We start from the raw sequence: 12,309 nt of genomic DNA on the forward strand, positions 1-12,309 counted from the left end.
GGCTAGGAGATCCATCGCATCCTCCATCCCATCGCAGGAGATTGGTCAGATTACAGATCTTTCTTAACTGGCAATTAGGCTTCCCTCTGGTCAAAAGAACCGATCGAGCCGTCAAGTGGTAGTTGAGCATATATAGAAACCCCATAAGTTGCTAAGTGGTTGTTTGCAACATGTCAAGATGCTAAAGTCTCCAAGTAGTCCTTATTTTTCTAGCCCGGACTTGAGAAAAGCCTCAACAGCTGTTTCCTGATAAACTTGTTGGTTAATAAAAGTCTCAACGAAGTTGCTAACCCTTAATCTATATTATATCAAGTTTTTCAAAGTCGTCTTGGTGGATGACTAGTCACGAAGTCAGTGAGGGCAGACCTCTGTTCGACGTCGTCACTTCCGTCCACACCAACATTTATACTTTCCAGATGTTGACCCAACACGTTCCACCCACCGACCGTCCTACATAAGTGTTACCAACTCATATATCATATATCATCTGCAGCCGCATATATTTTTAGTTCACGTGGCCTATTCATCAAATTTTTTTTAAAATATTTATAAAAATTAAAAATTTTAAAAAAAATATTTTTTATTTAATTATTTTATTTTAGATAAATTTATGAGTTATTATAAATGATATCAGAATAAATTTGACCTATAATCTATATAAATTAGAAGATACTAGAAACACTGCTCTATATATTTATAGAGAGTTGACCATTGATGTTTATAATTAAATTTGAATAAATTTAACTTAAAATGTTAGAGTTGAGCGCGCAGAATATGTAAGGAACGTGCGAGGGTTAGTTTAGCTTCATGTCGACCATCCTTGGAAAAAATTTTGGATACTTATATGAGGGGGGTGAATGCACTAGTTTGGCACACATCCTGTCATCTGCGTTTTGCTTACCCCGCCGAAGACAAACGAAGGAAGAGAGTAGGGATGGCTAGTAAGAGAGAGTTGCTGCTGCTCCTGCTGTTGTTGCAGCTGCTGGTAGCAGCAGCATCCTCGTCGGAGCAGCTCATGGCGTTGCCCGGCTGCCATGATAAGTGCGGGAACACCGCCGTCCCCTACCCCTTCGGCATCGGACCCGGCTGCTTCAGAGGAGGCTTCGACATCACCTGCGACGGCGGCAGCCCGAGAGCTCTCATCCCGGATCTGGACTTGGAAATCGAGATCACGGATATATCATTAGCACCAGCCGAGGTACGTGCAAAGATACCCATGTCCTACCAGTGCTACAACGAGACCGCCATGGTCTCCAAAGTAACGCCCAAGGTCGACCTCACGACGCGGCCGGCCTACATTTTCTCGAGCACCCGCAACAAGTTCACCGCCTTGGGCTGCTTCACCCTGGCGCATCTGGCTGCCTACATCGAGGAGGATGACTACCAGTACGGCGGCGCCTGCGTCTCCTACTGCTGGAATGAGGAGAGCATCGCTAATGGCTCCTGCTCCAACATGGGATGCTGCCAGGTCTCCATCCCGAAGCAGCTAGGCTCCATAGATATCTACTTCCGAAACTATGGCTACAGCGATACTTGGAATATCAGTCCCTGCAGTTATGCCTTCCTGGTGGCCCAGGACTCGTATAACTTCAGCAGATCTGATCTCTCCTACGATTTCGCCGTCAAGCACCGCAACCATACCCCGGTGGTGCTAGATTGGGCCATACGGAACCAGTCTTGCCAGGATGCAAGAGTGGATCCAACAACCTATGCATGCCGCAGCAACAACAGCATCTGCAGCGACGCAAGCAATGGCCCCGGATATCTCTGCAGCTGCTTGCCGGGATATGATGGCAATCCCTATCTTCACGATGGATGCCAAGGTTACTCTACCTTCACCCTTCGTTGTACTAATATATCCCTATCATTTTTGTGGTTTCATGATTGCTTCAATTGAATCTGCAGACATCGACGAGTGCAAGCTCCCGGAGCAGTATCCTTGCCATGGGATTTGCGTGAACAGACCAGGGAATTATAGCTGCGCCTGCCCTCAAGGAACGCAGGGTAATGCAACGACGGAAAGCTGCAGGCCGCTCCGAGGCAAAGACAAGTTTCCCTTGCTAGCAATCTTGGCTGGAGGTAAGTCTTCTATCAGTTCAGTTCAGTTCAATTCTATGTATGACCTACCCACCGGACGCGCAACCCATGCGATGAATCGACCAGATCTCATACCTGCCATTAACTTCTGGGGAAAAAATAATATGGGTTTTGGTGCTCAGAAAATTGGGCCATGAAAATTCTGAATAAGGCACATACATATAGCTGCTTGCAATTACTAATTAATTTATACATGAAGGGGAGCTTATATGTGGGAAGGGATGGGATGGGATGGTCCAATAGACAAAAGATTCATGGGGCACTTTAAGAGAAGCAAGTCAAACTCCAAACAACAGAGTCCAACCCATTCGAACCAAAACATTGCACTGACCTATATACTTTCTCTGCAAAAGTTTAGAAGTACTCCAAGTATTCTTAAAAATCAATCTGTGCCGTGCCAAGAATTTCCTCGTTTGCATTTTTCGATTCACTATTTGCTCTCTTTGCTATTTGCAGGCATCAGTGTTAGCACTTTCTTCATAGTTCTCATTTACTATATACTGGCAAAGAGAAGGCTCGTTAGGACCAGGCAAAAGTTTTTCGAGCAAAATGGAGGGTATCTACTGCAGCAACAACTCAGCTCAAAGGGTGTTGCATTTAAGATTTACACAGTTGAAGAACTAAAAAAAGTAACGAACAACTTTAACGCGGACCGAGCGTTAGGAGAAGGCGGCTACGGCACCGTTTATAAAGGAATCTTGGAGGATGAAACAGAAGTAGCCATCAAGAAGCCTAAGAAAATGGGACGGGACCAAAATGAAGAATTTGCGAAGGAGATGTTTATCCTTTCCCAAATAAACCACAAAAATGTGGTTAAGCTCTTAGGCTGCTGCTTGGAAGTTAAAGTTCCCATGTTGGTTTATGAATTTGTCTCCAACGGTACCCTCTCCGATCACCTCCATGGGAGAAATCAGAATTCCTCGCTTAACTTGGACATGCGTCTCACGATTGCTGTAGAGTCTGCGGAGGCACTTGCCTATCTGCACTCCTGGGCCTCTCCACCTATCCTGCATTGTGATGTAAAGTCTGCTAATATACTCCTCGACGAGAACTTTACTGCAAAAGTGTCTGATTTTGGGGCTTCAAAGCTTGTTCCCAACGGACCAACTCAGTACGTTTCCGTAATTCAAGGAACCTTGGGTTATTTGGATCCAGAATTCCAAGCAGATGGCCGATTAACTAACAAGAGTGATGTTTACAGTTTTGGAGTGGTTCTTCTGGAACTTCTGACAGGGAAGAGAGCAATTTACTCTGAGGGATCCGAGGAGAAGCGCAGCCTTGTAGCAAGTTTCTACAGAGCAATGAACGAGGATAGGCTTCTGCAAATTTTGGACGATCAAGTCAAGGATGGAGGAGGGATAGAGTTGCTCGAACAGATTGCTGAACTTGCGGGGCGATGTTTAGATAGGAGAGGGGAAGATAGGCCCACCATGAAAGAAGTGGCGGAGGAACTCGAAAAGCTAAGGAAATTCAAGCAGCATTCATGGGAGCAAAATGATCATGAGGAGACAGACAGCTCACTTGATGGAAGCGGGCCAATGGCAATATTGCCTCATACTTATTGAAACATTACCGGGGTATTTGTGAAGAATTGCTACAGCGGCATCCTGTGCTAAGAATAAAAGATGTAATAAGTACTTGATAAATAGTTTAAACCATGAGTTCTTATTGCAACTTGTTCCTCCATTAGATAAATACAGATTATTAAAAAAAAATCTTCTTTCATTAGAGGAGCTAAAAAGGATCCACTTATTTTTTGATGATGAAGGAGGCCGGTAAAGCAGCCGCCCAACTTTTATTGATGGAAAAAAGTAATTACAGCAAAAAAATAGAGCAAGACAATATAATAAAAACAAAGCAGCTGCAAAGATTGAAAAAAAAAAAACCCAAAGAAACAAATGATGCAACTTCAGATCAATAAAGAACCAACTTGCTGTCCCACAATGAGTAATCTATTTACTCAAGTACCAGCAATGTCAAGCTCCATTTATCAAAATAGGTATTTTTTTTATTTTGTATCATATTTTTGTATGCTCATTAAGCAACTTTGCGTTACAAAGGTTCGACCAAAAAGAGAGCCGTTGTAAACTCTCTGCAACAACTGACCATATAGAAGATTGCTTAATCATAAAAATTTTGATATTTCTTTTTTTCCAACACGACCATAAAATAGCACCAATGAGCATCAGAACCACTGATCGACTGCGCAGCTTTGGAAAATTTTCTCTTCCTCTAATCTAAACATAGTCATTCAAAAGTTCTATGCGATTGCAGTACACCTGCTAAAAGACAAAACCCTCTCCAGATGGTAGCAAAGAAGTTGTACTCTGAGAATAAATGGTCCATAGATTCGATAGAGTGGCAACACAATGCACATTCTCCCATATTTTTTCCAAGCTTCCTTCCGATGCTATCTCTAGTATTGTGCTGCTCTTTCTAACAAAGCCATAAGAAGCATTTTACTTTAAGTGGGATTGAAAGGATCCAAAGTGAGGAGGCAAAGTTACACTTCACTCCTCTAGAATTAATGAACTGATAGTAGGATGCAGAGGTGAACGTTCCTTTACTGTTTAGTTTCCAAACAATCTTATCCTCATTTCTATTCAAAGTTACCATGGCAAGCAAAGAGAGCAATTGATTTTGCTGTTGGAAGATCTTCGCCGATTGATTGCTCGATGGTCTAAATTTTCACGACATAGTTCTACAATTAAAAAAATCAGATACAGTGTCATTTTTCTTTGTGCTGTGAGCATAAAGGGCAAGAAAGATAATTTTGAGTGGTGCATCACAAAGCCAACTGTCTTTCCAATAAGAGGTGTTTTGGCCATTGCCGATCCTGAAGTGAATTCGATTCTATAAGGCCGGAAGAGCCTTAATGACATCTTTCCAAAAGTTAGAGCATCTCTTTGGCGGTTTCCAACGCATTGAAAGTTTTCCTCTAAATGCCCGAGTCTTTCACAATAAACCTCCTACCCCTTCTTGCCAAAAGTTCATTGTTAAACTGTTGAATATTCTTGATTCCTAGCCCTCCTTCTTCCTTTTGAAAGCAAATAGTCTTCCAGTTGACCTTACAAGAGAAGCTATGAGTGACAAAAGTGCTGATCCAAAGAAAAGCTTGCCTATACTTGTCAATCCTCTTGATCACCCAAGCTGGTAGCTTGAATAGACACATAAGGTACAGATGTAGTGAAGTAAGAATTGAATTGATCAAGGTAAGCCTACCTCCAAATGATAAATACTTGATTTTTCATGAAGCTAATCTACTCTCAATTCATTGCAATAAAATGAGCCAATCTGACTTAGAAGGTTTTGCACCACTGAGTGGCAGACCCAAGTATTTGGGAGGGGTTGGAATCTAGAGACAATTGAGCCACCTCCAACACTCTGGCTCATCTTTATGTCTATAGTCGATGTAAGAGATTGAGCTTTTTTGGACATTGATGGACAACCCTAGATTAGCTCAAAACAAAAGAGGATGGTCTTCAATACTGCACAACGATCTTTCTCTACCTTAAGGAACACCAATGTATCATATGCATACTTTAGTATCTTAGTGCCTCCACAAATCCATGGGTTCCCCAATCCCTCATAATTTTTTTCTAAAGTCGTAGTATTAAGCATTCTACAATTAAAGCGGATCCACTTCAAGTATGAACAGGAAAGGAGAGAGTGGGTCACCTTGTTTGAGCCCCCACCTGTAGAAAATCTAGTCATCAAGTTCTCTGTTCATGCTGACCACAATTTTGGATGAAAATAATAGATTGGAGATCCCATTAATCCATGTTGTAGGAAAACATCTCTTAACAAGAAGTCCAAAGAGATAAGAGAGGTTAACTCTATCAAAAGCCTTCATGAAGTCAAGTTTGCAAATTGCCCCCTTAATACCCGATCTCCTTGATTGGTGCAAAATCTCATTGGCATATAGAATGTTGTCCATAGCATACCTTCCTTTAATATAGGCTGTTTGAGCTGGAACAATGAGATCATTGGAGACGGTTGGCTAGAACCTTCGATATGATCTTGATGCAGCTATGCACAATATTGATGGGCTGAAAATCAGAAGGTGCTTTTGTTGCTTCTTTTTTTGGAACAAGGGTGAGGATGACATAATTAAGTCTTGCAAGGTCCAGGTTTCTACTGTATAACTACTGAAAGAGAAAAAAGATATCAAATTTTATCAAGTCCCAAAAACTTTGGAAGAAGCACATAGAGAAGTCATCAAACCCTGTACATTTATCTCCTTTAAAACTAAACAAAACATCGTTCACTTCCTCGAGGGAGAAAAAAGCCCCCAAAACATCCAATGCTGGTGAAGAAGAATAAATCTGATCCCAATCAAGATCAATCAATAGAGTCCCTAGGTCATCAAAATTCTCTATGAAGAATTTTGCGAAAATCTTGTTCCTATCCTTCTTGTTCGAGTACTCTGATCCATGCCATTCAACACAGGATATCCAATTTAATTATCTTCTAACAAAGCTGATTTGTGGAAGAACACAACATTGCTATCACTCTCGGACGGCCACTTGACTTTTGCCTTCTATTTTCAATAGATTTCCTCAGCTTTATAAAGATAAAACAATTGCCCTTTGCATGACTCCTGAAGCTCCCTCTCATCATGGGTAATGGGGTTGAGTTCCTCCTGTCAATCTAGATCCTGAATAATATTCATAAGCTTGATCTTCTCAGTTTTAGCCAAAGATCTCGCCTGAGCTGACCAACCTTTAAGTGCATTCCTTGTAAATGTCAATTTGAATACAAGATTCACAGCTGCATCATCCGAGAAGCTTGACATGGACCATGCCTAAGCAACCACCTCATGAATGCCATCATAACTAAGCCATCTTCTATCAAATCTAAATAGCCCTTTTAGTTTTTGCAAGTCATTTAAGGATAGCTTAATTGGCACATGATCATAACAGGGGTTAGGTAGTGCCTCTTGAAGTGAATTAGGACACAAGTCATCCATCTCAATGGTGATTAATAGTCTAACTTTGCCATTATTGGACATTCTCTTTGGTTTCTCCAAGTATAGCTTTGACCTTTCACTACAGGAAAAGGTACATTTCCCGACGCTTTTTTCCCGACGCTAGGGAAAAGCGTCGGGATAGTTTTGATCAGCGCGAAATTTTACCGACACTTTTTAGAAGCGTCGGTACATCTTTAGAATCGACGACGCTTTTAAGCGTCGCGGTAAGCTGGACCTACGACGACGCTTATAAGCGTCGTCGTAGGCCAAATCCTTTCCAACCCTCTCTGCCTTAAAAAGTCTCATCTCGTCTCCTCTCCTCTCATTCAAAAGGGTCCCCATCTCCTCTCCTCTCCATCTCGCTTCCCGAGCTCCGATCGGCGTCCCCGAGCTCCGATCGCCTCTCCATCTCGCTTCCCGAGCTCCGATCGGCGTCCCCGAGCTCCGATCGCCTCCCCATCTCGCTTCCTGAGCTCCGATCATCGTCCCCGCGCCGACATCAATCCATCGCCTCCCCATCTCGCTTTCCGAGCTCCGATCGGCGTCCCGCGCCGACATTAATCCATCGCCTCGCCATCTCGCTTCCCCGCCACCGTCGACCTCGCCCTCCGGTTCCCTTCTTCTTCTCTCGTTTCTTGCATTTTTTGCTCTTGGCGCTTCTAGTATTTTGTGTTGATTTTTGGGGGTTTTTTCAGATCCCTTTCCTTTCTTGGTGATTGCAGGTGCTTCCGGGATAGTTTAATATCCAGTCAAGAAGACTGCAATGGCTTTAGGAGAAGCCCTGTTTGATGAAGAGCTCGGCAAACCTATAGGGCAGATTGTTGCCGTATGCGGCCGCAACCAGATACTGAGTTCCACATTGCAGTCAATTAAGTGGAGGGTCCCTGTGAAGGTGGTGTAGCTGGTCTGAGATAATAATTAACAAGCCTGCATTGTTGGTACATTTTAAGCTTTTGTTTGTTGAGAGCTGTTCAATATTGCCTTTGTTGTCAGATTAGAGGATTTGAGACCCAGATGGAGAAATGGATGGGTGCTTGTGATTGTATCATAACAAAGGTACCATGGTTTCCTAGATGTCCAGATCAGTCTGCTAAGGAGTTTTTTTTCAGATGGCTTCAATGTGCTCTCGTGTTTGTAGGCAGGGCCTGGTACAATTGCTGAGGCATTGATCAGGGGACTTCCTATCATCCTCAATGACTTCATACCTGGACAGGTCAGTGTCTACTCCCTACTGTCCTGCCATCTCTGTTTCATTCCAACCTCATTAAGTGCCCATTGACATGTTCTCCATTAAAAGGGCTATATGCCATAGCTAGGCCTCTTATTCAAACTACTGGTTGCAGTCTGAATCAACAAGATTGGTGTTTAGTTAGCTGCCATGTTCTAAGTGCATGGAGAACTGTAACAAGACTGGTATTTACAGAATGAAGCTATTTCCATCCAAAGAAAAAAAGAAAAAAAGAAAGAAAATGAAGTTATGGATGATGTATCATGATGCATGAATCTCTACACAAGTGTGTGCATGCATATCTGTATCTCCAACTTCATAAAAACCAAAGTACAAGACCATCTGCATTTACTCCTTGGAAATATGACTCTGGCCTTGGGTCTCATTCTGGTCTTGCAGGAGGTTGGCAATATCCCATATGTAGCAGACAATGGAGCTGGAGCTGGACTCTTGGCGCTTCCGTGATTGCAGGTGCCTCCGGTTCCGACTTCACAAATTACATATAGATAGTTTAATATGTTTGATGTGTAAGCAAGGTAATCAAAAATACCTTATTATATATGATGAGACAGTAATTGTACAATATATTCTTTTTCTTTCCCTATGTTAACTAGATATTTACATCAGAAAGAAAAACTTTAACCAGATATTGGCCTTCATTATTCCTAAAGAGTCCTATATACATCTCAAATCATAAGTTCGAAGGGGCATCTTTCAAAGTTATGATTATTACATATTTTGCTATTTTTCAGGGGGCAAGGCATGAAAAGCTTACTCAGAAACTTAGAATTATTATTATGCTACTTCGGAAGGAAGTTATTGAAATGGCCTAGCTGCCAAATAGATATCCACTTGCTATGAAAATAATTGCATTTTAATTTCTGCATGACAGCAATTTGTTACATTAATCTCATCATATAAGCTTGTCTTTCAAATTATAGGAAAGGAAGCATCAGTGATTCGGCATAAAGTTTTAACTTCTTTGATTTTTTGTAAAACAATAAGCTACAAGACAACTCATGTATATATGTATTTTGACCTTTATAATTTACATTCGTATTTTTATTTTTTTTAAAAAAAAGAGCAATCCCGACGCTTTAAAGCGTCGGCCAAAATACATTTGCCGACGCTTTAAAGCGTCGGCGAAAATGCAAAACTGGTTGCTCTATATCGACGCTTTAAAGCGTCGGGAAATCTGTTTTTCCCGACGCTTTAAAGCGTCGGTAAAGCCGTTTTTGCCGACATTTTCATTAGCGTCGGCAAATCCATGTTTTTGCCGACGCTTTCTCTTAGCGTCGGCAAAAACCGGACCCACGCCCACCTGCCCGACGTCTGACCCACGCTTTGGGTCGCGTGGGTTGGGAATTCGCCGACGCTTATAAGCGTCGGTAGAGACAAAAAAAAGCGCCGGGAGTTATTCCTTCTTTTGTAGTGTTTGAGAGGAAGATCCAACTAATGTGCCATTTTGATGAAGGACATAAAAGCTCTTGAAATTTTCCGGCATTGCGTAGGGACATTCCACTTTTGAACTTTTTAGGTGGCATTGCAATTCTCTCCAACAATCCAAGGCCCAAGAAAGGTGGAATGTACATACTTCAACTCTCTCCCGAAGAGGTTTTTAAGGTTGTGTGCAGTTGGATACATACACGCACCTGAATGTCCAATTGATGTTGAGAATGTGATTTATCCAATGAATTGTCACATTAAATTTTTTAATTTCACTTTTGATCAAGGTTCGAACTTAGGACCTCTACTCTGATACCATGTACCATGATACCATGATGAAAATTACCACTTGTTCCAAAAGCTTAAGTTGATAGAATGAGATAGATTTATTTATATACTTTATATTTTCTTACACTTGGTCTCAAATCTACAAGAAAGAGAGATAGTTCCGATCCTTAGAGGTTAAAAAAAGGAGCAAAGGAATCCGTAAATTTTAGATAGAAATTGAAGATCCTGTGATAGGCTTTGGATGTGGCCATGACATGGAAGATGGAACCCAACATGAGACACCGTCGACACGCCCCCTCGACCGTAAATCTGCCCCCATTTTCCAAGATATATATAATTATATGCCAACATTATTATAGGTAGTAAGCTTAATTAAATACTCTAGTTGTGTTCCATCACCACGTTATTGGGATTAGGATGGAGGAGCAAGGACGAGGGAGAATGGGCCTTTTTTTTCCTCTTTAATTAACTACTTTGGGCTGGTTAGAGTTTTCAAAAGAGAGAGATGGAAAAGTTGTATTCCTATAGGAATATGATTCTTACAATTCATGGGAAAGTCTTTCCCATGAGAAACATGGAAAAGTTAATTTTCCATGAGGCGGAAATCACTTTATTTTTATTTTTTTCCAAAAAGACCCTTCAGCATTAAAGAAGCATTAAAGAGGCATTAAAGACCTAATTTTTATTAAGGGCATAATAGGAATTATACATAATTTTTTCAGGAAAGTGGATGGCCAACTAAACATAAGCACTTTGGAAATTTGTCACTTTTCCATGATCAACCAAACTTGCCAAAAGTACTTTTCTAAGCATTCTCTTTCTAGAAATTTGTTTCTCAGGAATATATTCCTAGGAGAGAAAATGCTTCCCGCGAACTAAACGAGCTCTTTGGTGGCTCGGCCGAGGGAAAGGGAAATCTTGGAATCGTGTTTAGATGGGAGAGTAGATGGGCTCGAGTGTTCGGATAAAGTCCAAGCCCGGTAGAGATAAGGAGTTCGCATGCAAGGGTTTTTGCCATCTTGTAAATGATACGTAGTTTTAGGGAGCTTGAGAACATTATTTTGTTAACTCATTTGGCAAGTTCGTTTGTTTGCTTGAATCCTATATATTAAAGTTGCCTTGGAAGCTCACTTTGGATGGAATTCCCCACGCACTGTCCTCTGAGCAAAAGCATACAACCATGCTTTTCAATGCACTGTAGCACACCAGCCACAAGAAATACCATAATAGAAGATGCACTCGAGCATCAAAAGAAGAGACACAAAAGCCATAGTAGCAACAGAAGACACACTCGAACATTGTGATGAAGAAGCCATACTCACATCTAAGATGAGGCAAGGAAGGAAACATTCTAAAGTAGCTAGTAACCAGCAAAACCACAATGGGAAACAAAAGCATTCAAACTGAGTATAAAGCTGCCTTGGTCTCTTCTAACCCCAGGAGAATCTTGATAATCTTTTCTGCCTCTGAGTCCACAATCTCTACGCCAGATTTGCTTGCCCAATCAATGATCTTTGTCGAGTCTATAGAGTGCAGCGGCAAATTTTTTTTCATTCGGTGTAACATCCGGCTCCTTGCCCAAGTCAGAATGCAGATGGTTGGTAGAGGGGGTTTGCACCTTCTTCTTTCGTCCCAGCAAGAGTTTGGACGTGGCACCCTTTACCCCCGGAAGGGCCTTGATCCGTTGAACACTTCGAACACTCACGGGGACGGGATTTAGCTCTCCCACCACGGAGGCTGAGATTTGCTGAGATTGCGGGACGGAACCATGAACGAGGGACAATGAGAGATCCTCAGGAGACAGTGGGGCAGCCGGCGGATGGCTCGATGAAGACGGAGAGAGGAGGGGATCTTGGTCAGAGAGGTTGAGGTTCTAAGTGCGGTTCTTAAGAGACTGCGAGTGAAGAGACCGGCCATTTGAAACGGGCCCGACCGAAGCCACTTACCTGCCCACCTGGCGAAGAGCGACGCCGTTCAATGGGCTTTGTAGAATGTGGCAAGCCCAGTTGGCAAGGAGAAACAACTTGGCCCAACTTCATATCCTGGCCCAGCTCCATATTCTGGCACAATTCGCAGCTCGGATTCCGAGAATCGAGGCTTAAGCCATGTCGGACTGTCATCCCTCATGCGCCCATTATCTTGAATACTAGAGAGGGAATTTGAATTCACACCTTTCAGGTTTGCTGCTTCTATCGATGCTTCAACCACCAAAAACTTCGGATGGAATGGTTATCTACTAGATGGAGTCAGACCTTGCAACTCCGCTCGACTCACCTCTCTC

General features: G+C 42.2%; 2 protein-coding genes across 2 annotated transcripts; both read left to right on the top strand.

The window, feature by feature from the left end:
• The first annotated feature begins 947 nt into the window (after positions 1 to 947).
• Positions 948 to 3,767, top strand: LOC103708276 (wall-associated receptor kinase 3-like). The gene is made up of 3 exons (XM_008793119.4): positions 948 to 1,823; positions 1,906 to 2,079; positions 2,554 to 3,767. The coding sequence occupies exons 1-3, from the start codon at positions 1,016 to 1,018 to the stop codon at positions 3,660 to 3,662; spliced, it is 2,091 nt and encodes a 696-aa protein (XP_008791341.3). The 5' UTR covers positions 948 to 1,015; the 3' UTR covers positions 3,663 to 3,767.
• A 3,984-nt stretch (positions 3,768 to 7,751) lies between these two features.
• LOC120111641 (probable monogalactosyldiacylglycerol synthase 3, chloroplastic) lies at positions 7,752 to 8,759 on the top strand. Its single transcript, XM_039129323.1, has 4 exons — positions 7,752 to 7,958; positions 8,060 to 8,122; positions 8,205 to 8,279; positions 8,694 to 8,759. Exons 1-4 carry the CDS (start codon positions 7,830 to 7,832, stop codon positions 8,757 to 8,759), a joined length of 333 nt encoding a protein of 110 aa, XP_038985251.1. The 5' UTR covers positions 7,752 to 7,829.
• The last annotated feature ends 3,550 nt before the right edge of the window (positions 8,760 to 12,309 follow it).

This window comes from Phoenix dactylifera, chromosome 1 (genome assembly GCF_009389715.1).
Source record: "Phoenix dactylifera cultivar Barhee BC4 chromosome 1, palm_55x_up_171113_PBpolish2nd_filt_p, whole genome shotgun sequence".
Classification (NCBI taxonomy): Eukaryota; Viridiplantae; Streptophyta; class Magnoliopsida; order Arecales; family Arecaceae; genus Phoenix; species Phoenix dactylifera.

What these genes read in the sequence shown, in the direction of transcription:
- LOC103708276 (XM_008793119.4), top strand. Translation starts at nt 1,016, where the DNA reads ATGGCGTTGCCCGGCTGCCATGATAAGTGCGGGAACACCGCCGTCCCC. An exon ending in TCTTCACGATGGATGCCAAG is followed by an intron (nt 1,824 to 1,905) that starts GTTACTCTACCT and finishes TTGAATCTGCAG; the next exon opens with ACATCGACGAGTGCAAGCTC. An exon ending in GCTAGCAATCTTGGCTGGAG is followed by an intron (nt 2,080 to 2,553) that starts GTAAGTCTTCTA and finishes TGCTATTTGCAG; the next exon opens with GCATCAGTGTTAGCACTTTC.
- LOC120111641 (XM_039129323.1), top strand. Translation starts at nt 7,830, where the DNA reads ATGGCTTTAGGAGAAGCCCTGTTTGATGAAGAGCTCGGCAAACCTATA. An exon ending in GTGATTGTATCATAACAAAG is followed by an intron (nt 8,123 to 8,204) that starts GTACCATGGTTT and finishes TCGTGTTTGTAG; the next exon opens with GCAGGGCCTGGTACAATTGC. An exon ending in ATGACTTCATACCTGGACAG is followed by an intron (nt 8,280 to 8,693) that starts GTCAGTGTCTAC and finishes CTGGTCTTGCAG; the next exon opens with GAGGTTGGCAATATCCCATA.